Raw genomic sequence first — 26079 nt, forward strand, 5'->3', positions numbered from 1 at the left:
TTTCACTGATCACAAGCTTGAAATCCAATCCACAGGCCAGCATGTCAGATGGTTCCAGTGGCTTGAGTTCAAAATGTATTCAAGTGCACATGCATAAATCTGCTCTTGAAATACACATATATAAATAAATGATTTTAGTGAACTGTTATGGTCGTCACTTTGCCCCTAAAATTAGTCAGTTTTCAAGTACAGGATGATCTGAAGTTTTAAAGAAATGTGGTGACCATTCTTACTAATAAAGACATAATCAATAAACTTAAAGTTCACTTCTTTAAGAATAAGGAATGTTGAATTATTTCTGGGAATTATGTATGATTTTCTCATTTATCTGAAGTCACAGAGGCTTGTCAATCAGTCGGGTTTCATGTGACACACGCACACAGGCGCTGATGTCACGAAGCTTACCTGGTAAGCCATTTGTGTTTTCACTCTATCAGAAGGACGTTGCGGGTGAACTTGGCCAGGCTCCGAGACTACCCCTGACCTAGGTCTCAGAGCCTGGTCAATTTTGACTGGTCCTGCCCAGTCCGACCTTTTCACGCTGCACGATTTCCGGGTAGGTAACTGGGTAAATTGGCAATTAAGCCTCTTGTACACGGCAGTGTAAAAAGGCTAAGTAGCCTACATAGAAGGGGGAAGGAGTATGGATATAAGAGGATAGGAGAGAGGAAAGGTGAAGATTCATTGGGAGAGGGGGTTCTGTGAAAAAAGACAAAGGGAAAGAGAAGAGAAAGACAGAGCTTGAGGAAAGGCAAAATAATGAAAGATGGTGTGGTGGGAGGGCTAACAGAAAACGGAGAAGTCAATTTTAATGCCAGTACTGCACTAATGTGTCACCAGAGAATCACTACTATTGATCTCTTCTCACACTTTCTCTTTTTATCGAGAATTTCTCAAGATCCTTAAATTTTTGAAATATTAGGCCTAGGTGGAACTGATACAGAAGACAGTGTGAGGCCTAAGTTGCCAAATCTTGCACCTTTTTTTGCCTTCTGATTAATGTGCCACACCTCCTTTCTAAATTCTAATCCTTTGAAAATGTGCATAAGAAATTGTAGACCATATGGAACCTCAAACTAGTTGCACTCAACAACTAGATGCTGAATTTAATAATTTTCTTTCCTGATATTTTCAGCTTTGTATTCTCTTTGTGTTTTCTGAAATGCTTTAGCCTTGAACATACTCAGCAAATAAGAATCTACAACCTTCAGCATTTGAAAATAATGAAGATGCTTGTTTGACATTAAATCTGGATGTAGAGAAATGAACTTTAATATGAATTTTGGGAAAATCAAATCCAGCGTCTTGAGTCTGCATCAATGTCCTGTTTCCCAGTGACTGATACTATTATCTCCCTAGCTATCGCCTAAAATGGAATTGATGTCATATTTGACCCCAAGCTGCATTTTAGATCTTCTCTAAAACTCTCCATGCCATTTACATCATGTCATCGTACTCTATCCCTGTCTCAGCGCACATTCTACTGAAGCAGTCATATCTGCTATTTTTATTTCTAGGCTGACTATTAGTCTTGCATTTTTAGCAAATTTCTTCAATCTGTTCCACATAACTTTAATCTCGACTAACTCCTATTCCTCAAGTGGTTGCTAATCTATTTTGACTGATGGCTTAACAATTTTTAAAATTGCTCATCTCCATAATATTCCCTAGTGGAGTGCATTGAAGCAATTACTTTAACATTCCAATATGAAGTTGTTCTTGAGCATATGTAACATTCTAATGAGTGATTTAGATATGTCTGACAAAGCTGTTGGCTCCTCTTAGTAAAATCCTGATAATATCACATATTAAAGCAATAATTAGGGCTTTTATAAATTTCTTTCCATAATTCCTGAAAATGTTAGTCTAATGATCCAGTGTCTTGTTTGATTGGTTATTGAAATTTGAGACTTATTGTATGGGTACTGCAAGGTTAAACAAGCTCATTACTGTTCCCACCTTGCTCCATAGCCATGGAAAGGGAGGATTTTTTAAGGTAATTTGTCTTCATTACTCAATGTGCCTAAGTGATGCTATTTATTTATTTCCATGTTGATGCAGGAGTAAGTTCCTCATTCTCAGGGAAAAATTCTTCAAGCAACAGATTAATCAATACGAGATACAAAATAGTGAAGAAGAATGCAAGCTGGAATAGTTCTTTGTCAGCTGCCTCGTGTGGTATTTCTTCCAAGACTAAAAAGGTCAACAGCTCCTGTTTGAGGTAATCTTGTGTTTCAAAATTAACTGTGTACATGATTCATCAGATGCTGGTTCATTGTCCTGTAAGTTGGGAACTTAAATGCTTAATTGTCTGCCGAATTTGCACGTACAAATTTTGAGTGGAGGGTGTCAGTGGCAATAAGGATGTAAGATCTCCAGCTGATTTTTATTTGCTTTGTGTCAGGCCAGCAATGGCCTCCTCTGACACCCATGCAACTGCATTGTTTCAGTTTAATCAAACTTCCTTTGAAAGTCTTAGTTCTTAATTGCAGAAAGCCATCAAAATGACTTGTACATCAAATCCTTGAAGTTTTGCTCGAAATATTAGAGCTATTTAGCTGTACCAAATAAACAGTTTTAGGCACTATTCGGTATCTGCAATAACATTTCAATTAATAGACTTTGGTCAGTTAAAGAAATGTTGATATTTTGTAAATAAAATATTCTTGTGTGAAACTCTTTCAACTCGTGATTCTTCCTGGTTTTTATTTGTCTATTTTAAATAGTGTGGTGAGCACTCTGTTTTTTCAATGTCTGCTTGAAAATAACCCTAGCAATGCGATTGCACAGAAATGGCAAGTGTGTTGTTGCTTCCATGAAAGTTATATGTGGATTATAAATTCCAAGTCCCTCATTATAATTGTAGCTCTTGAACCTTTTATTGCCTGCTAATTAGATGTAATTTTTTCTGGTTCTAAATAATGTTTCTTGTTAACTTTAAATCATTTGGTTTTGTTTTATAATACTTTGAACTCATTAGATATGTTCCAGTTTTATATACTGGTGCATTATGTAACTCGATCAAAATGGCTTAATGGAGACACAAGACTGCAGATGGTGCAAACCTGGAGGAACTCAGTAGGTAAGACAGCATCTGGGGAAGCAAAAGGAGGTTGACATTTTGGGTTGGGATCCTGCAGCAGAAATCTTGCAAAGTTTCAAAATGATGAAGTGTTTTGAAAGACTGGTGTTGAAGCATATCAGCTCCTGTCTGAGTAGCAACATGGATACGTTCCCGTTCTCCTATTGTAGCAATGGGTCTGTGGCAGATGCCATCTTACTGGCTCATCACAAAACCCTGGAACACCTGGACAGCAAAGATGCATTCATTAGGATGCTCTTTATCAACTACAGTTCGACATTTAACACCATCATCCCTGAAAACTGATCAGCAAACTCCAAGATCTGGGACTCAGCATCCCACTGAGTAATTGGATCATGATTTACTCGCCTCCAGACCACAATCAGTGACGATTGGTAAGAACACCTCCTCCACAATCTCCATCAGTACTGGAGCACCATAGGGCTGAATTCTTAGGTCTCAGTTCTACTACTTTACACCTATGAATGTGTAGCTTGGTACAATAATAATACCACCTACAAATTTGCCGGAAATACCATGGTGATGGATTGTATAAAGAAGGGTGATGAATCAGCAGGCAGTGCGGAGATTGAAAATTTGGCTGATGGTGCTCCAACAACAACCTTTCACTCATTGTCACCAAAATCAAGGAACTGATTGTTGACTTCAGGAAGAGAAAGCCAGAGGTGTATAATCCAATGATCATTGGGATATCAGAGGTGGAGAGGGTGAGCAAATTTAAATTCTTGGGAATCACTATCTTGGAGGATCTTTCCTGGACTCAACTCACAAATGACATACTGAAGAAAGCACTTCAGCTCCTCTACTACCTCAGGAGATTTGATATGACACAAGAAATCCTGGCAAATTTCTACAGATCTGTGGTGGAAAGTGTGCCTACCGGCTGCATATGGTCTGGTCTGGCCAATACCCCTGAGCGTAAAGTCCTCCAAAAAATAGTGGATACAGTCTAGGACATCACAAAACCCTCCCCACTATTGAGAACATGTACAAGGAATGCAGCTTTCAGAGAGCATCAGCAATCATCAATGATCCACACCACCCAGCACATGCTCTGTTCTTGCTGTTGCCATTGGGAAAGAGGGAGAGGTGCCACAAGATTTACACCACCATGTTCAGCAACAACTGCTACCCCACCATCATCTGACGCCTCAACAACAAATTTAATCAGGGCCTCATTTCAGGACTCTTACTTAAGCACTTTATTTTTTTTATTCTCTGCATTGTACAGTCAGTTTGTTACATTTGTTATCTATTTACAGTTCATTATTTGTTTATGGTGTACATTTTTTACACTGCCAATAAGTAGTAATTCTACCTTGCCCACAGTAAAAAAAAGAATCTCAGGGTTATATATGATGTCAGGTATATACTCTGACAATAAATCTGAAATGTTGACTGTGCCTTTGTTTCAGCAAATACTGTCTGACCAGGTCAGTTACTTCAACAGTTGGTTTTTTTGTTCATCAAAATGAAGACGTCTCCATTTGTGCGACTTGATTCACAATTTATCAATGAAGACTTGACTCCATTTGTGTGACTTGACTCACAATTTGTCAATGAAGACTTGACTCCATTTGTGCAACTTGACTCACAATTTATCAATGAAGACTTGACTCCATTTGTGCGACTTGACTCACAATTTATCAATGAAGACTTGCCTCAATTTGTGCGACTTGACTCACAATTTATCAATGAAGACTTGACTCAATTTGTGCGACTTGACTCACAATTTATCAATGAAGACTTGCCTCAATTTGTGCGACTTGACTCACAATTTATCAATGAAGACTTGTCTCAATTTGTGCGACTTGACTCACAATTTATCAATGAAGACTTGACTCAATTTGTGCGACTTGACTCACAATTTATCAATGAAGACTTGACTCAATTTGTGCGACTTGACTCACAATTTGTCAATGAAGACTTGACTCAATTTGTGCGACTTGACTCACAATTTATCAATGAAGACTTGCCTCAATTTGTGCGACTTGACTCACAATTTATCAATGAAGACTTGCCTCAATTTGTACGACTTGACTCACAATTTATCAATGAAGACTTGCCTCAATTTGTGCGACTTGACTCACAATTTATCAATGAAGACTTGACTCAATTTGTGCGACTTGACTCACAATTTAGCAATGAAGACTTGACTCAATTTGTACGACTTGACTCACAATTTATCAATGAAGACTTGACTCAATTTGTGCGACTTGACTCACAATTTGTCAATGAAGACTTGACTCAATTTGTGCGACTTGACTCACAATTTATCAATGAAGACTTGCCTCAATTTGTGCGACTTGACTCACAATTTATCAATGAAGACTTGACTCAATTTGTGCGACTTGACTCACAATTTATATTCTGATTTGAGTGTTAATATAGTTAATGCTTGTCCAATCCAAGAATTATGGTGATTTAAAGAAGTTACTTGTTTCAGTACGGAGGTATTGCGCAGTGCAGTAGTCAGTATGTTATAAGGGGGACTGATTTGAAAATATTAAAATAAGCATGGATGGACAGACATGTCAAATAGCAAGGCACCTGACCAAACAAAAATAAGCATATTTTTATTATGTATCATTTTTCACAATTTTGTAACATGAATTTTGGACTTCTGTTTATTTTCTCATGCAATCAATAGTTGTAGTTATGGATTTCCTGTGTTCTTTGCACTCACCATCTGTCTGGTCAATCTTTAGTTGAACCTCAGCCTTCAGATATTTGAAGACGTTTTCTTCCTTGAGACATGGTTTTTTTTTGAGTATTTTATTTATAATTTTTAAATCTTATAACATCAGTGGTAATGCATTCATATAGAATATATAATTAAATAAAACCCCCAACCTCATGTTCTCTCCCCACTAACACTGATGCTCCTCCCCCTTCTACCCACTAAGAAAGAAGAAAGGAGACCATCATTTAAAAAACATTGAACTATTTCGCTGTGAAAACCGAAACACCACCCCAGAATGGATTGAGAAATTAAATCTTTAAACCAAGAAATTTTAGTTATGGGCTCCATACTTTTACAAAAAATGGTATTTATCCTTCAAATTATGTGTTATATTTTCAAGAGGAATACAGGATTTGATTTCAGTATGCCATCTTTGCATTCCTAAAACTAAATCAGATTTCCAGGTGATGGCCAAACATTTTTTAGAAACAGCCAAAGCAAAGCATAGAAATTCAATTTGATACATAGTCAATCTTAATCCTAAGGCAAACAAATTAATAACATTGGATCAAACAGAAGACTCACTTTTAATACTTTCTCCAAAAATAATTTAACTTGTACTGTTAAGAGCCCAAAGGACCCCAAAATCCAACAGCAATAGACATTCACCAAGACAAGTGGTTTTTAAAACAAAAGTTATTTTTAATCAACTTTAAACATGAAAACAGAATCAAACTTTAACTTATCTCTATACTTAACTAACCCAAATTAACCCCCTTCTAATTCTAAGCACATGTGTATGTAATGTGTGTGTAAATTTAAGAAAAGTTATTTAGTTCACAGTTCAATCTCACTTCTTCTTCCAGGCTCTTTGGATGCAGGCAATTCTTATACTGTGCACAGAATGTAACATGTATAAAGTTCACCAGCTTTGGTGCTTGAAAGGTAAATGTTTACTACTCAGAAAGGTTCTTGTAGGGTTTCCAGTGAGAGATTTGTTGTTCCAGGATTTCCACAACTGAGGTAGCACCATTAGTCACCTCAATGTCTTGCTGATGAAACTTGCTCCATCAGGGTTTTCCAGATGGTAACCTCTTTCTTTCAGGCCACCACAGAGTTCCGTTCTGTTCCACTTATTCTAAGAGAAACATCAGACAGATAATACTTCCAGCCATCCACTGCTTTTGAACTTTCTGTTTCCAACCAACTCTTCCTGTCTTGTTTCAGCTGTGACTGTTCAGTCTCTTTTCAGTGTCTCACGCACGCTAGCTGAGAGAGATTGTTAACTTGTGTGTGTGTCTCTCTCTCTTTCTCTCTCAAACAGAGACTCCCAGGAAGCCCATGTGACTCTCTCACTTGCAAACCACCCCCCCCTCCGCCTTCTTCAGCAAACAACAGGAGTTCTTCTCCTTGGTCAAAATATTGTCTTAGATAAACAAAACCCAGGAGTGACCTTTCTGTGAGCACTTTGCAGAAAGGTACTTGTAGCCAGTTTGTCTCCTTCAAAACAATGGTCATTCATTTTATGACGTCAGTTCAATTATCACCTACTTGTGAAATGTGCATCACATTCTCCAGATATCCTGCAATGTTATTGAATATGAATTCTTTAGTCTTTCAAATAAGATCTGTTTTAAAATGTGTGTATGTATGTAACCCACTAATCTAACCAAAATTCTCCCAAATATTTATAATCCATTACAGTACCCAAAAGGTCTTAACCTTAAAACAGGTCCAAATCAAATGGAAAAAAAAGCTCCGATCTCTTCACCACATCTAAAACACAGATCTGAGGAAATTAAATTTCTTTAATTTTTGAGGGGTTAAATATAGTTGAGGTAGAAAATTATATTGTACTAATCTACATCTTACATTTATAATCTTCCTGTTTAAGTCAGATTCCCATTTTAATTTTGATTTATGAACATTTAACTTAGACATTTTATATTTTAATAATTTATACATTTCAGAAATAAACATTTGTTTCTCTTTAGTAAGTAATAATTGTAAAGCAGATTGTCAAGGTAATTTTAAACCGTGGCCTAATTTTTCCAATAAAAAGGTTTTTACGTGATAATAGCAAAAAAAAGGTATTACTAGGAACTTGAAATTTTTCCTTCATCCAATTAAAAGATAGAAACTTCTCTGCTTCAAAACAAACTTCAACTTTTTTAATCCCTAATTTATTCCATATCTTCAAAAATTAATTATTGACATTAAAAGAAAAAGGTTTATTTGATATAAAGGCATTTTTGCTGAATTCTTTCCTTTTCCACCTATCTTATCAATTTCATTCCATATTTCAATTAAGTACTTCAATATTGGTGGGTCTCTACCGATTAGCAATTTTGAATTCCATTTATAAATAAATTCTGACATAAATTTCTCATTAATTTTATCTAACAATTGCCCAAATTGAAGGTTTATTTAAATCAAACATTCCATTAATAAATTTCAATTACGCAGCTTTATAATAATTATGTAAATGGAAGTTGTAAACCACTTAATTCAAATTTCAAAGTTAATTTCTCCAAAGGTACCCTATTCATTTTTCCTTTCCTTAAAAATTTCCTTACAATTGAATTAAGATCTTTTAAAAAAATTGAGGAATTCAACAAGGAATAGATTGAAAAAAAACATAGAATCCTTGGAAAAATATTCATTTTAATACAGTTCACTCTACCTATTAAAATAATAAGTAAGTAATTCCATCTATTTAAATCATCTCTAATTTTATTAAATAGCATTATGTAATTTAACGTACAAATTATCTAAATTTCTATCAATTCTAATTGGATTTTGTGTCCACTTAAATTGAACTACTTGTATATTTTGATCATAATCTCCTTCAAATAACGGCGTAACTTCACTTTTATTTCAATTAATTTTGTAGTCCGATATTTCCCCATCATATTGCAATTTTTTATATAAATAAATTAAAGATTTTTCATGATCTGTTATATAAATCAATACATCATGTGCAAACATACTAATCATATGCCTTCTTATTAACTTTAATACTAAATCTTGCCTTATTGATTGCCAAAACAAATAATGTGAATGATAAAGGACATTCTTGTCTACCCAATCTGTTAATGAAAAAGAAGAAACTGATCTGTCAGTAACCACTCTAGCCAAAAGGTTTCTAAATAAAGCTTTAATCCAATGTATAAATATTGGACCAAATTGAAATTTATGCAAAACCTTAAATAAATAGTTCCATTCTAATCTATCAAAAGCCTTTTCGGCATCTAATGATCAAACTAATGCTAACTCTGATTTCTTCTGAGTGCTATGAATTAGACTAATTAATTTAGCTATATTATCAGCAGAATATCTTATTTTAACAAATCCTGATTGATCCAAATCACACATGTCAAACTCTGGCCCGCGATATAATTATATTTGGCCCGCAAGATCATATTAAATATATATTAGATTTGGCCCGCTGGCCGCCGCGCCAGTATAGCGCATGCACACTGAAGGTGAAAATGAAGACGCCGGAGGTGTGGAGGGATCTCAGAGTCCCGAATCCCAGGGATCGGAGTGCCGCACTCAGCCCGCCCGGCTCCCGGACACACAGACGCGGCTGGAGTTGGGGACCATTCTCGCTGGGTCTGCGCTTCAGCGGCGACGCCGGACCGAACGTCTCGTTGGCAATGCCTTTCCCCTCGCTCCGTGTGCGCAGATCCTGCCTCCCGCTCCTTTTGTTGGAGACAAGCCCGGCGCCGTGAGATCGCAGTTTAATCCCTCTACAACCATGGGAGGGGGGTGGGAGCAACGCGCTCTTCTCAGCCAATTCCTCCACCGCCCCGGACGCCGGCGTTTCAACGGGGGGTTCGGGTGCCTTCGTCAGGCGACCGACCTGTTGGTCCAAGACAAGGGGAGAGCGTACAGACTCCACACAGACAACACCTGAACTCGGGTGAACGTGGAGCTGCGACCCCACATTCCACATCAGGACTGTGTGTAAGATTGGGAGCAGTGAGACGGAAGCTTATTTTGTTCCTGTGATTTAAGCCTTTCTTGGGGTGGGGGGGTCCTTCTCTGACCACTTGCCTAACAATTAACCTAATTAGATGTGGAGTTACCACAATACAACAGTTCTCAACCTTTTTCTTTCCACTCGCGTCCCTGTGCCATTGGTGCTCTGTGATTAGTAAGGGATTGCTTAAGGTGGTCTGTGGGTGGAAAGAAAAAGTTTGAAGACCACTGCTTTAATCATCCCTCATTGACTCGTCATGTACATGGTTTCAGACGCTAAAGGAAATGGGCCAATGACAATGACAATGAAAGAGTTTATCCAAAACTATTATTAAACATTTATTTTAATAAGAAAAAGTTTAACATTACATATGTTGAAAGAAGAGAAAACATGCAGATGTTGTTGAAAATTTTCAATAAATATTTAGTTCGGCCCTCGACTTAGTCCAAGTTTTTAATTTTGGCCCTCCGTGAATTTGAGTTTGACACCCCTGATCTAAATGAACCAGCTCAGGTAAATATTAATTCAATCTATTTGACAAATGGCAACAATCTTATAATCAACATTTAATAATGATATAGGTCTATAAGACTCAGGGTTTAGTGAATCACTACCAGCCCCCCCACATCTCCATCGGGCACACAAAACTCAAAACGGTCAACCAGTTTACCTATCTCGGCTGCACCATTTCATCAGATGCAAGGATCGACAATGAGATAGACAACAGACTCGCCAAGGCAAATAGCGCCTTTGGAAGACTACACAAAAGAGTCTGGAAAAACAACCAACTGAAAAACCTCACAAAGATAAGCGTATACAGAGCCGTTGTCATACCCACACTCCTGTTTGGCTCCGAATCATGGGTCCTCTACTGGCACCACCTACGGCTCCTAGAACGCTTCTACCAGCGTTGTCTCCGCTCCATCCTCAACATCCATTGGAGCGCTTTCATCCCTAACATCGAAGTACTCGAGATGGCAGAGGTCGACAGCATCGAGTCCACGCTGCTGAAGATCCAGCTGCGCTGGATGGGTCACGTCTCCAGAATGGAGGACCATCGCCTTCCCAAGATCGTGTTATATGGCGAGCTCTCCACTGGCCACCGTGACAGATGTGCACCAAAGAAAAGGTACAAGGACTGCCTAAAGAAATCCCTTGGTGCCTGCCACATTGACCACTGCCAGTGGGCTGATAACGCCTCAAACCGTGCATCTTGGCACCTCACAGTTTGGCGGGCAGCAACCTCCTTTGAAGAAGACCGCAGAGCCCACCTCACTGACAAAAGGCAAAGGAGGAAAAACCCAACACCCAACCCCAACCAACCAATTTTCCCCTGCAACCACTGCAACCGTGTCTGCCTGTCCCGCATCGGACTTGTCAGCCACAAACGAGCCTGCAGCTGACGTGGACTTTTTACCCCCTCCATAAATCTTCGTCCGCGAAGCCAAGCCAAAGAAGATCTTTCTTAGGTAGTACTGTTATTATAGTGTTTGAAAAGGATTCTGGCAATGAACAAGTTTCAGTCACTTGTTTTAATACTTCCATTAATAAAGGCATTAATAAGTCTTCAAATTTTTTAAATAAAATTCGGATGTAAAACCACCTTTGCCTGGAGATTTACCATTTTGCATAGAATTTAAAACCTTAATAACTTCTTTCAACATAAACGGAGAATCTAAATCCTTCTGAGTTGGTAATTCAAAGATGGAAGTTGAAGCTTCTGTAAAAAACCATTAATTTCTCCTTCATTATTTAATGATTGTGATGTATATAACTTCGTATAATACTCTTTAAAAGAATAATTTCTATCCTGTGGCTTATAAGTAACTTTTGAATTCTTTTTAACCGCATTAATAGTTCTTGATGCTTGCTCCATTTTCAATTGCCAAGCTAATACTTCATGTGCTCGTTCTTGTAATCCATAATATTTTTGTTTAGTTCTTTCAATTAATTTCTTGGTCATATATGTCTATATTAAGTTGTAATGCATTTTTTTTATAAATTCCAACCTCTTTTTTTTCAGATGGGTCTTTTTGTCATTTTTTTCAAAAATTGCTATTTTCTATTCTAATTTATCCACTTCTTTAAGATAATTTTTTCTTAATTTTAGTTGAATAACATTATTTGGCCCCTTAAATAAGCTTTTAATGCATCTCATAAAACAAATTTATTATCAACTGCAGTATATGCACTCACACAATTAAGACTCTGAGACATGATGCTTTCTCATCCTTCATTAAATTAACCTGGCTACTGACACACAGGGTTATATATATAATTGGTGGGTGTCATGATGTCCAGCAGAGGGCGAGCTTATACCAACAGTCTTCCCCACCCCCACCCCCCCACCCCCCCATGCAGTAAATGCTGACTGGGCCCCTTCGAACTAATAAAATTACATCGGTGCAGTACTACAAGTGAGGATTAGCATACATCTCATGAGGAATTATAATTATAAAAGGTAAAGTATTTAATAATAATCAAGTTATATAGTCCTTAAAGTGATCAGGTGGTCTTCATTCTCTTTTCAAACCTTGGCGTGGTTTGATGTGCTGGCCTTTGCTCGGGACCCATAGATAGTTGGGTCGGCAGTCGAGTTGGTGGTGACTGCCCGACTTTGCTGCCCTCCTGGGTGCGTGTCTCAGTTACTGGACTCCTCCATGGACTGTTCGGCTCCGCGACCGTCTCTGCCCCCCCTCCCCTCACTCAGTCTGAGGCAGTTCATAGACCTTAGTGTCAGTCAATGCTTGTAATTGGTCAGTCAGCCATGATCATATTGAATGGGGAAACAGGCTCGATGGGCAATTTTTGGCCTACTCCTGTTCCTACTTCCTATGTTCCTATGTTCCACTAGAACAGAGTATGAGAAAGGGTTGAATTATTGTAAAATTACTCCTACCACCCATAGGACTTTATGTTGTCTAAAATCTTGTACTAGAACTCTCTTGCCCGTTTCCAATATTCTTGGTGAGGTTTGTGGCGATGCTTTTTTTTTTTGCAATTTTTGACTCAGATCTGTATGAACTGAGGATAGCTAAACATTAGTTCTTCTGGGCTGCTTTTTGTGGTGGAATGCGGCGTGTTTCTGTATCCCAATAGGAAATCTGTGATTTTGTGTATCCAGGAGGCATTCAGAAGTTTCTTGGTTTTCATTGCTTTTTTGAATGCCTGTACAAAACGTTCTGCCTCCCCATTGGATGATAGGGTGCGGACAAAATATCTCTGATACTGTTGATGCGCATAAACTTTAAAAAATGTTCTGATGTAAATTGAGGCCAATTGTCCATAACTAATTCATGAGGCAATCCATAAGTGGCAAAAATAGCTCGTAGACCGTCAATCGTGGGATCTGCTATGAAACTACTGGCCATTTGGAGTGTGTGTCCACAGCTATTAGGAAAGTCTCACCCATGACTGGTCCAGCGAACTCTACATAAATCCGATGCCAGGGTCTGGATGGTCATTTCCATGGGTTAGCTTAGGTTTGCGGCATTTTTGACTGACATACTTTGCATTCTCTTTCTGTTGTTTCAATGTCTCTCTCTATGGAGGGCCACCAGACATGCATCCAGGCCTGTGCCTTTATTTGTACCATTTCCGGATGGTGTGGCATAGTCTGATAACATTTGGCTGGAATAATTGTACGGGTACCCCATAGTAAACATCCTTCTTCGACTGATAGTTCATGGTGGCGTGTATGGTAAGGTTTTAGATCTTCTGGGATGACTTCAGATTTGGGCCACCCATTAAGGGTGAAGTATAGGATCTTGCTTAATGTTGCTACTTTTTGGATTTCCTTTGCATTCATCTGGGCTGTAATGGGCAGTGTTGAAATTATTCTTGGTTGATGGTTGCTGCCTCTGCTGTCCATTGAATGATTTCTTCTCATTGTTCTGTCTCAGGTAGTAGCTTGCGTGATAAGGCATCTGCATGGCTGTTGAGTGTTCCTGGTTTATGTTTTATATCATAGTTATACGCCGCTAGTAGCATAGCCCATCTTTGAACTCTGGCTGCAGCTAATACTAGTATACTTTTGCGTTGACACAGGATTAAACTAAGAGACTTGTTGTCTGTGATCAGGGTGATTTTTTTTCTGTGAAGATGTTTGTGGAATTATTTTACACAAAATTATTGCCAATCCTTCTTTTTCTAGTTAGGCGTAATTGCGTTCGCTTGTGGTTAATGTTAGCGAAGCATACGTGACTGGTTGCTCACCTTTTTCTGTGATTTGGGATAGTTCTGCTCCTAGTCCTACTGATGAAGCATCCTTGGCTAGTGTAACCTCTTTACTTGGGTCATAGTGAATCAGCACCTTATATATTGATGTTAGTATTTCCTTTAGTTGATCAACTGTGTTTTTAGTTTTTGTGTTCCAATACCATATTTGATCTTTCTTGAGTAATTGGTTCAGCGGGCATATTAGGGATATGTTTTTGGTAGTGATTAACGAGTCCTCGGAAAGACTGTAATTCCAATTTGTTGGTTGGGTATGGGGCCTTGCAAATGGCTTTTGTTCCTGCTGGATTAATTTGCATCCCTTTGTCGATTGTAAACCCTAGGTACGTTACTGTGGGGCACATGAAGACACATTTGTCCTTTCGTAATCGTATATTAGCCTGTTGTAGTCTGGTTAAAACCTTTTCAAGGTTTTGTAAGTGTTCACTGTCACTTCGGCCCGTGATGATGGTATCATCTAGGTAACCCCCAACTGAGAGTTCATGTAGTAATTTGTCCATCGTTGCTTGAAAACTCACAGGTGCTGCTGAAGTTCCGTAAGGCCCGTGTGTAGGTGAATAGTCCCAGATGGGGATTGATGGTCACATATTCTCTTGATTTTTTTTTTGTCCAATTCTATTTGTTGATATGCTTGTGACAAATCTAGTTTTGTGAATTATTGCCCTCCATTTAGTGCTTGGAACAATTCTTCTGCCTTGGGCAAGAGGTGTTCGGGTATTTTGAGTGACGGATTGATGGTGATTTTGTAATCGCTGCAGATGTGAATTTCAGCGTTTGCTTTTCATGCGGGTACGATAGATGCTGCCCAATCACTGTATTTTATTGGGTCTAATATGCCTTCATGTTTTAGTCTGTTTAATTCAGCTTCAATTTTCCCTTTCATAGCAAATGGGACTGTTCTGGCTTTGAAGAATTTTGGTTCTGCATTATCTTTTAATTGCAGTTTGGTTTGAACACCTTTGATTTTCCCCAATTCTTTTTTTTTAAACTTTATTTAAAATTTTATGACATGAATAAAATAAAAATTACATTTAAAGAAATAATAAAAAATAAGATAATAAAAATTAGAATACTACATCATTAAACTACACAAATTAACCCCCCCAATAATTATAACACATTAATCATCTAATTTAAAATTAGTCCGACCCTCCCCCCAAAATAAAGAGTGAAGAATTAATTAATAATGTTGTAAATAAAATAGAAAAAACCCCACTTACAAAAAAAAGGATAAAACTTAACAAAAAAAATTACTAACAACAAAAAAAATATCAATACTAAAATAATACCCTTAAACATATATTTAAATCAAACATAATACATGTATTTAACAAATGAAATCCACTTTAAAGCTAAGTTCAAATATTAAAATCATATATCAACTACATATAATACATAAATACAGAATTTCCATTAATACCAAGTTTCCTTTATAATTCATCGAGAGAACAAAAACATCCCTTAGAAAAACAATCAGATAAACTTTTTATTCCCTTCCCCTCCCCTTATATAAAAAAAAGAAAAAAAAAGAAAAGAAAAGTTCAAACTCTTATAAAATTCTCCATATTCTTCATTTATAACATCTTGATTTTCCCCAATTCTTGTTGGAAAACCACTGTGTGGTTGTTGAGGATTTGGTCAAGTTCTGGCTGGGAGGTGTCCATGTGGTTTACATTTAGTATTGAACTGATTTCCAGCCAGTTTAGGGGAATTGTGTTGCAGCCAGTTTCTTCTGAAAAATGCTGGTCCTGGTTATCTACCACGTAGAGAGTGTTTTTGGTTACTGTTGTTTGTATTGTACTTGAACCTTCCAAACAGATCTTAGAATTATTTCAGTTGTTTTTACCGGGAGGTATGGAAGTAAGTGTTCCTTTACATGTAACAGCATTAGGGACACCTCTGCCTCTGTGTCTAACTCCATCTTCAGGGGGTGTCCATTTATTTTTAGCTGTATAAAGATTGCTGTGATTCCTCCGTTTATTCCTCGGATGTGAAATATTTCAGAAGCTGAAATTTCAGGAGCTTGAAGGTCAGCCGTTGGGCAGTTATTATCATCATTGCTAGGTTGCCTCTCTCTCTCTGCAATTGTTTAACTTTAGCTGCCTGTTTATTTTCAGGTCACCTGTGCTTTAGAAGCTGACTTTAACCTTTTATATGTCCTTATGTTTTGCAATGGTTGCATTTAGAATTTTTGAAGAAGCAGTTTTTTGGTTGGTGGTTGTATTTCCCACAACGGAAGCATTGTTGGCGGGAAGACCTCCCACCCAGTAGGTCTGGTTGACCCACATCCAAGTTTTTATTTGCCATTTCAGAGCTGCAGGCAGTTCTGTATGCAATCTATATTGTAAAGTAACGTCTTGATCCATTCCTAATAATTTTTGCCTTGCTTGGTGATTTACCAACCCCATCACTAATCTGTCTTGGAGTGCCTTATTTAGAAACTGCTTGAAATGGCAGTTCTCCACCAGTTTGCGCAACGATGACAGGTATTTACTTACTGTTTCTCCTGGTCCTTGTCTTGTTACTAGCCCAAATGGTTACTTAAATAAAAGTTGCTTTTAATTATCTTTAAACATGAAAATAGAATCAAACTTTAACTTATCTCTATTAACTTACTTAACCTAACTTAACCCCCTTCTAACTCTAAGCGCATGTGTATGTAATGTGTGTATAAGTTCAGAAAAGTTCTTTGGTTCACAATTCCAATCTCACTTCACATTCCTCAAAGTTCATGGGTTGCAGGCAATTCTTATACTGGGCACAGAATTTTAACATTTATAAAGTTCACCAGGCTTTGGTGCTTCAAAGTAAATCATTACCGCTCAGGAAGGATCTTGTCAGTTTTTCAGAGAGTGATGTATTATTTGAGGACATCCACAACTGATGTACTTCTATCAGCCACTCCAGTGTCTTGCTGACGAAACTTGCCCCTTCAGGGTTCTCCAGATGATAACCTCTTTCTTTCAGGTCACCACAGAGTTCCTTTTTGTTTCCCTTATACCAAGTAAAACATTAGACAGCCAGTCCGCACCTCTTGCATGAACCAAAAGGGCTTTGACCAGGCCTTCTTACAAATGGACGTTTCATAAGCTTGCCAACTTGTCCTGTTCCAGTCCCAGCTGCTTCTGCTGGCTATAACACTGTACATGTGATATATTTCTCTCTCTGAGAGAAAGCCTGTTTTGCACTCTCTCTGCTTGCAAAACCACCTGACTTTCTTAGAACAGCAAACTCTCTTCCAGACAGAAGCGGCTCTGACATGCTCTTTCATTTGTTGCCTTTTGTAAACAACAATCCATTTGTGAAGTCTTTTGAGCACTCTTCAAATTTCTTGCAAAAGCTCTGAGGCCCTGATATGTCTACCATGGGGCAGAGCTCCAGTATTTTAAATAAGATCTGTTTTAAAGTGTTTGTATGTGACCTAATCTAACAAACCTTTCCCAATTTATCTCTCAAATACATATCTATATACACTGTCGCAGTCTCCTTTCATAGAATTGTTGCCTTTCTGCCATAACTGGTGGTGTAGGGCTTAAATGGTTCCTTAGAATGTATTCATCCCTGGATCATCTGGGGACAACAATTCTTAAAGGAGGACAAATGTTTTGAAGTCCATAATACTGAGGAAAAGAGCAAGTTTGCTGTTTATTGGACCTTCCATAATATTGTGGGCTATGCAATAGTAGTTAAACCGTTCTATGCAGTTATCTCAACTTTCTTCTACTTCATTGAATTCCTCAAACTTTCCCTCCACCATCTTGCCCACTTTCACCTTGATCTTTTGGAGGAAAATTATTGGGATTGTTAGGTAGTTGTTTTCTACTTTTCATCTGTTGTTTTCCTTCTCACAGATGGTGCTTGGAGTATGCGTAGGGTTTGAATCCCATCCTCGTTGCCACTGTTGTGTATGCACTCACACAATTAAGACTCGGAGACGTGATGCTTTCTCATCCTTTACTTCTATTAGACTAATCTGGCTACTGACACACAGGGTAATATATATATATATATATATATATATACAAACGAGCCTGCAGCTGATGTGGACATTTACCCCCTCCATAAATCTTCGTCCGCGAAGCCAAGCCAAAGATATATATATATATATGGTGGGTGTCATGATATCCAGCAGATGGCAGGCTTATACCCAACATCAACCAAATTAGTATTTGTATCCAAATATTTCTTGATTTGATTCCTCATCAAGTCACAAAATTCTATATTTTTAATAATGAAGAATTAAATCTCCATCTATAAATTGAATCAATCCTATCAGAACTTAAACATGACATCAATAATGGTGAGTGATCTGATACAATTCTAGATTTATATTGTATATGTTCAATTCTTCCTTGCAAATAAGATGAAATTAAAAAGAAATCTATTTTAGAATAAGAATCAAACCAATAAGAATAAAATGAATAATCTCTTTCTCTTGGATTAATTTTCCTCCAAATATCACCAAATTTAAATCTTTCATTAACATCAGAAATCTTTTAGCTTTAGTTTTCATTAAGGACTTTGTAGATTTATCTAAAATTGGAGATAAGCAACAATTAAAATCACCAATTATATTTCCATTTCCTTCTACCAGACTTAAGAAAAACATTTTGAATGAATCTTTCATCATCCGTATTAGGTGCATATACATTCATAAAAATCCAGGATTCTGAATAAATGTGACAATTTACCAAAACAAATATACCAAAAGGGTCAATAACTGTTGATTGTAATTTAAATGGAAACTTCTTATTAATTAAAATAGCCACTTCTCATGCTTTAGAATTGAAAGACGAAGCGAGACCAACCCATTCTCTTTTTAAACTTTGGTGTTCCTTCTCAGTTAAATGAGTTTCCTGCAGGAAAGCAATATCTACTTCCAACATTTTAATATGAGCTAAAACTTTCTTACTTTTAATTGGTAAGTAGGTATTACAAAATTCTAACTATGTGCTGGCATAATATAATTTGAAAAATGCTCAACTCCCTTCTCCACCCCGGCTCGTCTCATCTCCACAGCCAACCTTCAAAACATACAACATTTCCAAAGATAGAAAGTAAGAAACCCCAAATAATAATAAAATAATAAAAGGAAAAAATAAAAAAGCGCTGATTAGGTCAGCACTAACTCTGTTAATTATGAGAAGTGGCTCTCCCCACTACTGGCATAAGGCCCCGGAAGAGGAAAGCATAAAAAAGAGAATCCACCACCCCCAGACAGAATATCAACATTTAATTTCAATCAATCAATCAAGTATGAAAAGCTTCTTCAAGGTCTCTATTAACTTGATCATCATCAATTTCAACTCCTCGGTCAGCTTTTGACTTCCTGTTAAAATCTCTCCCTTCACTTTATCTTGATCCCCTTCCATTTGTTGAGATGAATAACATTGTCTTCTGTTCTGCTTATTATTAGGCAGTGAATTAGCACATTCCAAAGCTTCAGATTCATTAGCAAAGAATTGTGCTTGATATTGTCCATAAAAGACTTTAAGAACTGCTGGGTATCAAAGCAAATTTATATCTGTTCTTCCACAAAACTGACTTTGCTGGATTAAATTCTTTTCTTTTAACAATGTCTTTACTTAAATCTGCATAGAAGAATACTCTGTTATTTTGAATCATTAAACGGTTTTGTTGTTCCCTGTCTTTTTGAACTGCCATTTTCAAAATCATTTCTCTATCTTGATAACGTAAAGATTTAATCAGAATGGAGCGTAGCGGTTGTCCTGGATATGTTTTTTTTCTAAGAGCGCTATGCGTTCTATCAAGTTCCAGTCCATTTGGAAAATTCTCTGGTCCCAAATTTTCAGGTAGCCAGCTTTGAAAATATTATACTGGATTAGTGCCCTCAAAGTCCTCATGCAAACCAACAATTTTAACATTTTTTCTACTCTGATTTTCCAACATGCCAACTTTTTGCAATAAATCCTCTTTCTGAATATCCCACGCCGTAAAGAATCTTCTATCTTATTAACTGTATCTTTACATTCTTCTACTTCCATATGACAATCCTAAAAATCTTCTTAAAATTTTTGAACTTTAATTTTAAGTTCATCATCAGTTTTAATACACTTTTCCATATCTGTCTTCATTACAGTCATATCTTCTTTAATAGCTCCCAGGTGAGTAGTAAAATCTGTTTTCATTTCTGTGAATTTTGCATCCAATTTTTCACTAATTGAATCAATTAAAAAAAATTATCAAAAATCAGTGGATCAAGAGGTTTTGAGGTAGCACAATATGCACCCACTTTACCTTGAATATATTGATCTCCTTCTTCTCATTCCTCTCCTTGTGATTGTCGCACAAACTTTGCTCTTCCGTTCTTACCTTCTCTTCTTCTTCTTCTGTAGATGCAGCCAGTGGTTGAAATTGTATGCAGGCTCTCTGCTTAGCCCTCATCTGACTTGCTACCGTAGTTGAAGTTGGGCCCACAGGCTCCGTATTGATCACTTCCGTAGTGCGCATGTGCGATGATCCGCGCATCCGCATTGTTTCAATAGTCACTTCTGTAGCCTTTTTCCATGCTCCAGCACCATCTTCTCCAGCAGGAGACTGAATCCTTACTGGGGGAGGCTTAGCAGATCATGGCTGGAGAGGAATCAGGATCGGAGGCTGAGCTTTCAAGCTAGGCCCAGTTTCTTCCATCACTGTAATTTCAGTTGTAACCGGGTTTTTTTTGCAATCTGTGTTTTAAATTTTCTTGCAGCCATCTTTTCAGACCTTTTAAAGAATTTTAGAACTGTTCACTATTTTAAAAAGTTGGGCATTAATTAATTCTGCCAGGAGAGGCATTTTCCATGTCTTCTTCCTACGCCATCACGCCATGCCCCCCTTTGAGCTACCTGGTTGTGGAAAGAGATAACTGAAGATATTTAAAATATAGATCATTAGTTTTTTTTTAGATATTACGAAAATCAAGATACATCGTTAGTGCAGAAAAATGGCAGTGAGTTAAACGATTGGCCTTATTGAAGGACACATTCAAGTACTATGGGTCAAATCGCTTGCTCCATCCAGTTCTTGTGTCCTTTTGTACATTTATCGAGGATTTAATTTGTCTGAACAGTAACTAAGAAATAAGCGAAGGTAAATCCAAAGGACTACAATTTACTGGATAAAATCATTTTTCTAGTGTCTTTGAGATTTTTTTTTTAAGTGGATTTAAAACAGGGTGTAGTGCTCATTTTTAAGGTGCCAGAACTCATCAAAAATGGCGACAAGGTCTCGAGAGACCTTGCCATATTGTATTTGGCATTGTATAATTTAATGATATGACAAAGTATTGTGTGGTTGCATTCACTAATTATTATAAAATATAATTATCAACAAGTAAAGTAAAAGACAACAATCATGTATTTTATCAATTTAAAACTAATTGCTTACTTACCAAATGCTATCAATGAGAAGTTGCACAATAATTTCCACAAAGGGTCAGGCGGAATATGTTTTCTGGGGTCTGAAGCAACTCTTGTCCTGGTGTCATCTGCTAATCTGTGGTAGCGCAGGATTCCACTGAACTAGAGGAGGTCCATGTAGATTAACAGACTTAAGTGCTGATGCATGATTTATGAGAATTCTTGAGTGTGTTGTTGATATTATCAAATTCATGTGACTGAATCCCCTCTCACACTCAGCAGTATTAATAGGAATAACAGCTCAGTAATGGGTGTAAATCTTGGGAGATGAGGTGTATGTACGGAAAGAAGAAAGCTTAAAAGTGTTACAGAAATTATATGGCAGCTTCTCCATAATTAGGCGCTATTTCCAGCAGGTCAGTAGTTTTTATCAAGGACACAGATTTCATTTAGCAGGGATTTATACATACTTTGAGGTTCAAAAGTTTGAAAACCTTCCTAGAATGTTTCCCAGCGTTTAGGTTAACACTACAGAGAATTTAACAATTTTTAACATGACAGGGAATTTGACTATAACTTCCATTAATCACAGTAACTACAGATGACACACTAAACTTAAAATGTATTAACTGGAAACATACAAAGTCTTTAAGCAGCCCCTGGTCTTTGAGATGGACTGAATAAAGTCTGCAAGTCACTGCACCTAGTCTTCTAAATGTACTGGAGGGTGTCCCCTTGGGGATGAAGAATACCAAACCTGATCGCAACCCCTCAGCTTTTCCAGAGGTTTTAGCCACTCAGTCATGTACAGAGAAGTTGCTGGAGAAATGTCTCCACCTACGTGACAATTGTCAAATACTGGGCACATCCCATAAGACGTCCTCATCAGGCCAGTGGGCTGTATGATTGGATTGACTGCTCTATACAGCTTCATTTGCCCATCCATCCCACCAACAGTGCCTTTCTTTGCAGCTATAATAGTCATCTCTTCCTTCCCATTGTATATCAATGTATTCAGAATTGTTTCTATATCTTTTGACAGTTTCACCTTGCTGATTCCACTTCACAGATGTATTTCCACACTTAATGAAATGAAGAAAATGAAATGTTCCTTTGCATCATAGAACTTTGTTGACTCTGCGGTGCCACCTCAGCCTTATTTTGTAAGAATTTGAAGCACTGTTGGTTCAACACTTCAACAAATCCCAGCCTCGTTTTCCCCAACTTTCCCGGCCCCAGTTTCTCCTGCTGTCTTGGTCCTTGTTCTTGAGTTTGGCTCCCCTGCTGTGCAGCCCCGGGTTCTCTGGCTGTCCCGGCCTCAGCTCTTGTTTGGCCCCACACTTTCCCAGCCCTGGCTCTTGAGTTTGTGCTCCCCACCCCCGCTATCCTGACTCTTGAGTTTGGCCCCTCACTGTTCTGGCCCCGGTTTCCCTGGCTGTTCTGGCCCCGGTTCTTGAGTTTGGCTTCTCACTTTCTCTGTTTCACTTTATTGTTTCTCTTACATTTTTGTTGACGTCCACGTGGTGACGATGTACGCTGCATGCCCGCGTTAATGTCCACCCATGTTCACCCTCCAACAAACTCCACAATTCAAGAAAGCTGGGTAAACGTCCTCATTGGAACACACCGGAGGGAATTATGTTTTTTTAATAATGCAGCTGTTTCAGTGTAAAAATGCCACCTGATTGAGTTTGTTGTTGGTCTAATAGTGGAGGGGTAGCAGCTGTACCTGATCCTGGTGGTGTGAGTCTTATGATACCTAGACCTCTTTCCTGATGGCAGCAGTGAGACCAGAGTATGTGCTGGGTGGTGAGGGTTTTTGATGATTGCTGTTGCTCTCAGATGGCAGCGTTCCCTGTAGATGTACCACATTACTAAAAATAAATAAAAATGGTGCAAGAGAAAGTAAGACACTGCCTTACTTTTACTTTTCGTGCACCATTTTTATTTATTGTTGTAACATTTATATAAATGTTTGCTCTCTGATGCTGCCATAAAACAATGAATTTCATGACTTGTTCATGATAATAAATTCTGATGATTGAGTATTAATCTGATTCAAAAGGTCAGAAGTTTCAAAGTAACTGCAAGAAATTTTGGCGTAGCAGTTAATGCAATGCCTTTACAGCGCCAGTGATCAGGACCGGACTGGAGTTCAAATCCTGCGCTGTCAGTAAGGAGCTTGTACGTTCTCCTCATGTCCTCATGAGGGTTTTCTCCAGGGACTGGGACTCCTTTTCCCTCCACTGTTCAAAATGTACCAGGAATGTAGGTTAATGGGGTGTGAATTGAGCAGCACGGACTCGTGGGCCAAAATGGCCTGTATGTCTTAAAAAGAAAAATAATGCTAAACTTGCTACACCTCTTTCCTCACCACCAATCAGGGCCCCAAACAGTCCTTCCAAGTGAAGCAAGACTTATGAATCTGCATGGGTCATTTACCATATCTGGTGCTCGTGATGTGGCCTCTGTGTCAGAGAGACTGGACACCAATTGCGATATAATTTGTCGATCATCTTTGCTCTTGCTGTAATAGCAAAGACCTACCAAATTTTAGATTCTCCAGCCCAAGGAAATAGCTGCTTAGTGTCTTCTCTCCTGTACCTATCCTCAGGTAAAGAAAATATAAACTACGCAGAATACTCCAGGTTTAATTCGGCAAAGCTTTTAAAATTGTGTACTTCATTATAAATGACAAATGTTATTAGATAAATTCATCTTCCAGAAAGATATAACCATTCTCCAATAAAGCTTGGAATAAAAGGTTTCAAATTTTCGCTTCTACTTCATTGCAAGAGATGCTAGAATCTGGGCTAAAAAAAAATTACTGCTAAGAACTCAGCTGTCAGGAAGAACCTGTTAAGGCAAAGGATTGGTCAGCGTTTCAGGTATATATCCAGTCTTGATGCAAAGTCTCGAAATATCAACCATCCTTTTGCTTCCACAGATCAGCTGAGTTCTTTCTATCAGCATCTTGTTTTTCATTCACCCGAAGACTTGTTTATGTAGGATTGTCTTTCATGCAGACTTGTGCTGGTACTACTTAACCACAAGTTAATTATGTTTATTTTTTGTAAAGATATAAAAATATTTTAAACTGATTAGCAATTGATTTTCTGTTAGTTCTGAATTGAAGTAAAATATCTTGGGAACTGAGTCATTGTGGTGAATCTCTGCTAAGCTGTCTGTGTTCCCTCCCTTCGGCGAGCCTTGCTGTTCTAACGTTGGCTGTGCATTATCTCTACTGTTGAGGACACTCCCCTTGGGTATAACTGTGTCTGTACCCATTGTCTCTCATTATTGTACCATGAGTTTCTGCTAATAGAAGCCATGATTATTGTTTGACCACATTGTCTTTGTCTACTTCATCGACTGGCACTTCATTCATATACAATTTTTTACTTAAATTTTCTTTAGAAAATTTCAGACAGGAGTGGGCTAAGATTATCGTAGGAAGTTATTATTTCTCTCTCATTCTGATTTTTGACCCTTCACTCCCACTGCCTAAAACCCCTTTCTTGCAGATAGTACGTCTTGATTTTCATTCATGGAGGGGTTAAGCTAGTCATTATGATATTTAACTGAGGCATTTCAAACAGTGGGCAAAGCCTCAACTGGAACAAGGCAGACTGAAATAACATGAAAATAAAAGCCAACTTGTGTCCTCAATATCCCAATGTCTTTAACTTAGGTCCATGAGAGTCCAGTTATCACCACCTCACCTACTGACCAAAGAGATTGATTCCTGTGACTTTCAAACTGCTGTACTGCATGCTAATTTCTGTTCCCTCCATTCCAAAACCATACAGCTCTGACAAGAGCTTTGATGGTAATGTACACTGATTTATTAAGTAAGATTCTTGTATAGTAGTGCATTTGCTTGATTCTTGGTCCCATTCAAGATTCCCATTTCCATTCTCACTTGCAGTTTAATAATGAGTTCACTTACCTTTCATACACATCCCTTGGGTTAAATGGAGATCATCTAGTCCATATACATAATATATTTTGTTCATAAGCAGAGATTAAAAGGACTCCGAACCTGTGAACTCTCACTCCAGTTCTGAATCATTCTTACTTTTAATGCTGTCCAAAATGCCTGTCCCTTGTCATCCCAACCCATCCCTTTTGGTGGCAGAAAAGGATAAATGGAAGCCAGCAAAATTTTGACTGGCAGAAGAAAAGGTGTTGCATATTTGATTGTAATTGTAATAAAATGTAGAAAAGGTCAGAGATTTAATTTGCGGTGAAGCCATCAGTTCAGATCGCAGACTGTGAAGTAGTTAGCAGTTTAATGGGGAAGGGAACTGGGACTAAAAAAATTAGACCTTTAAATCAGTTCACTGACTTCAAAAAATATAGATACAATCTCAACATTAACTTTATTAATAGTAGCATAAGCCAAATTAAGAGAGCCATAAAGCACTGGTCAAAAGATATAAATTATAACTAGCTCTCTTGGTTGCACTAATTTCCACACCCATCCAGAAATTCAGCTTATGCCAGTATTATGAGGCTGAACTAGTTAGGTTGATCTGCATGTTTTACATCAGTCTCACAAGCTGTACCTAATTGTTTGTCTACTTTATAAAGCACATTACGAATTAGCTTAATCTGTTTTAGTACCTTCAATATTGATTTAAAGCAGGATATGAAATTGAAGGTAAATACTCCAACACAGTAATAAAATACTTAATTTTTATCCAGACAT

At 37.8% G+C, this 26079-nt stretch overlaps 1 protein-coding gene across 7 annotated transcripts in view; it reads left to right on the forward strand.

The window, feature by feature from the left end:
* zc3h3 (zinc finger CCCH-type containing 3) overlaps nucleotides 1-26079 on the forward strand; it is a 353231-nt gene that overhangs the window by 104474 nt on the left and 222678 nt on the right. For all 7 annotated transcript variants that reach the window (XR_011352501.1, XM_069922187.1, XM_069922186.1 and 4 more), the window contains exon 4: nucleotides 2062-2221. Coding sequence is in view for 6 of the 7 variants with exons in the window: in XM_069922187.1 (XP_069778288.1) it covers nucleotides 2062-2221 (160 nt within the window). In the remaining variant the exon portion in view is untranslated. The remainder of the gene's footprint in view (nucleotides 1-2061; nucleotides 2222-26079) is intronic.

Source organism: Narcine bancroftii, chromosome 2 (assembly GCF_036971445.1).
Source record: "Narcine bancroftii isolate sNarBan1 chromosome 2, sNarBan1.hap1, whole genome shotgun sequence".
Taxonomy (NCBI): Eukaryota; Metazoa; Chordata; class Chondrichthyes; order Torpediniformes; family Narcinidae; genus Narcine; species Narcine bancroftii.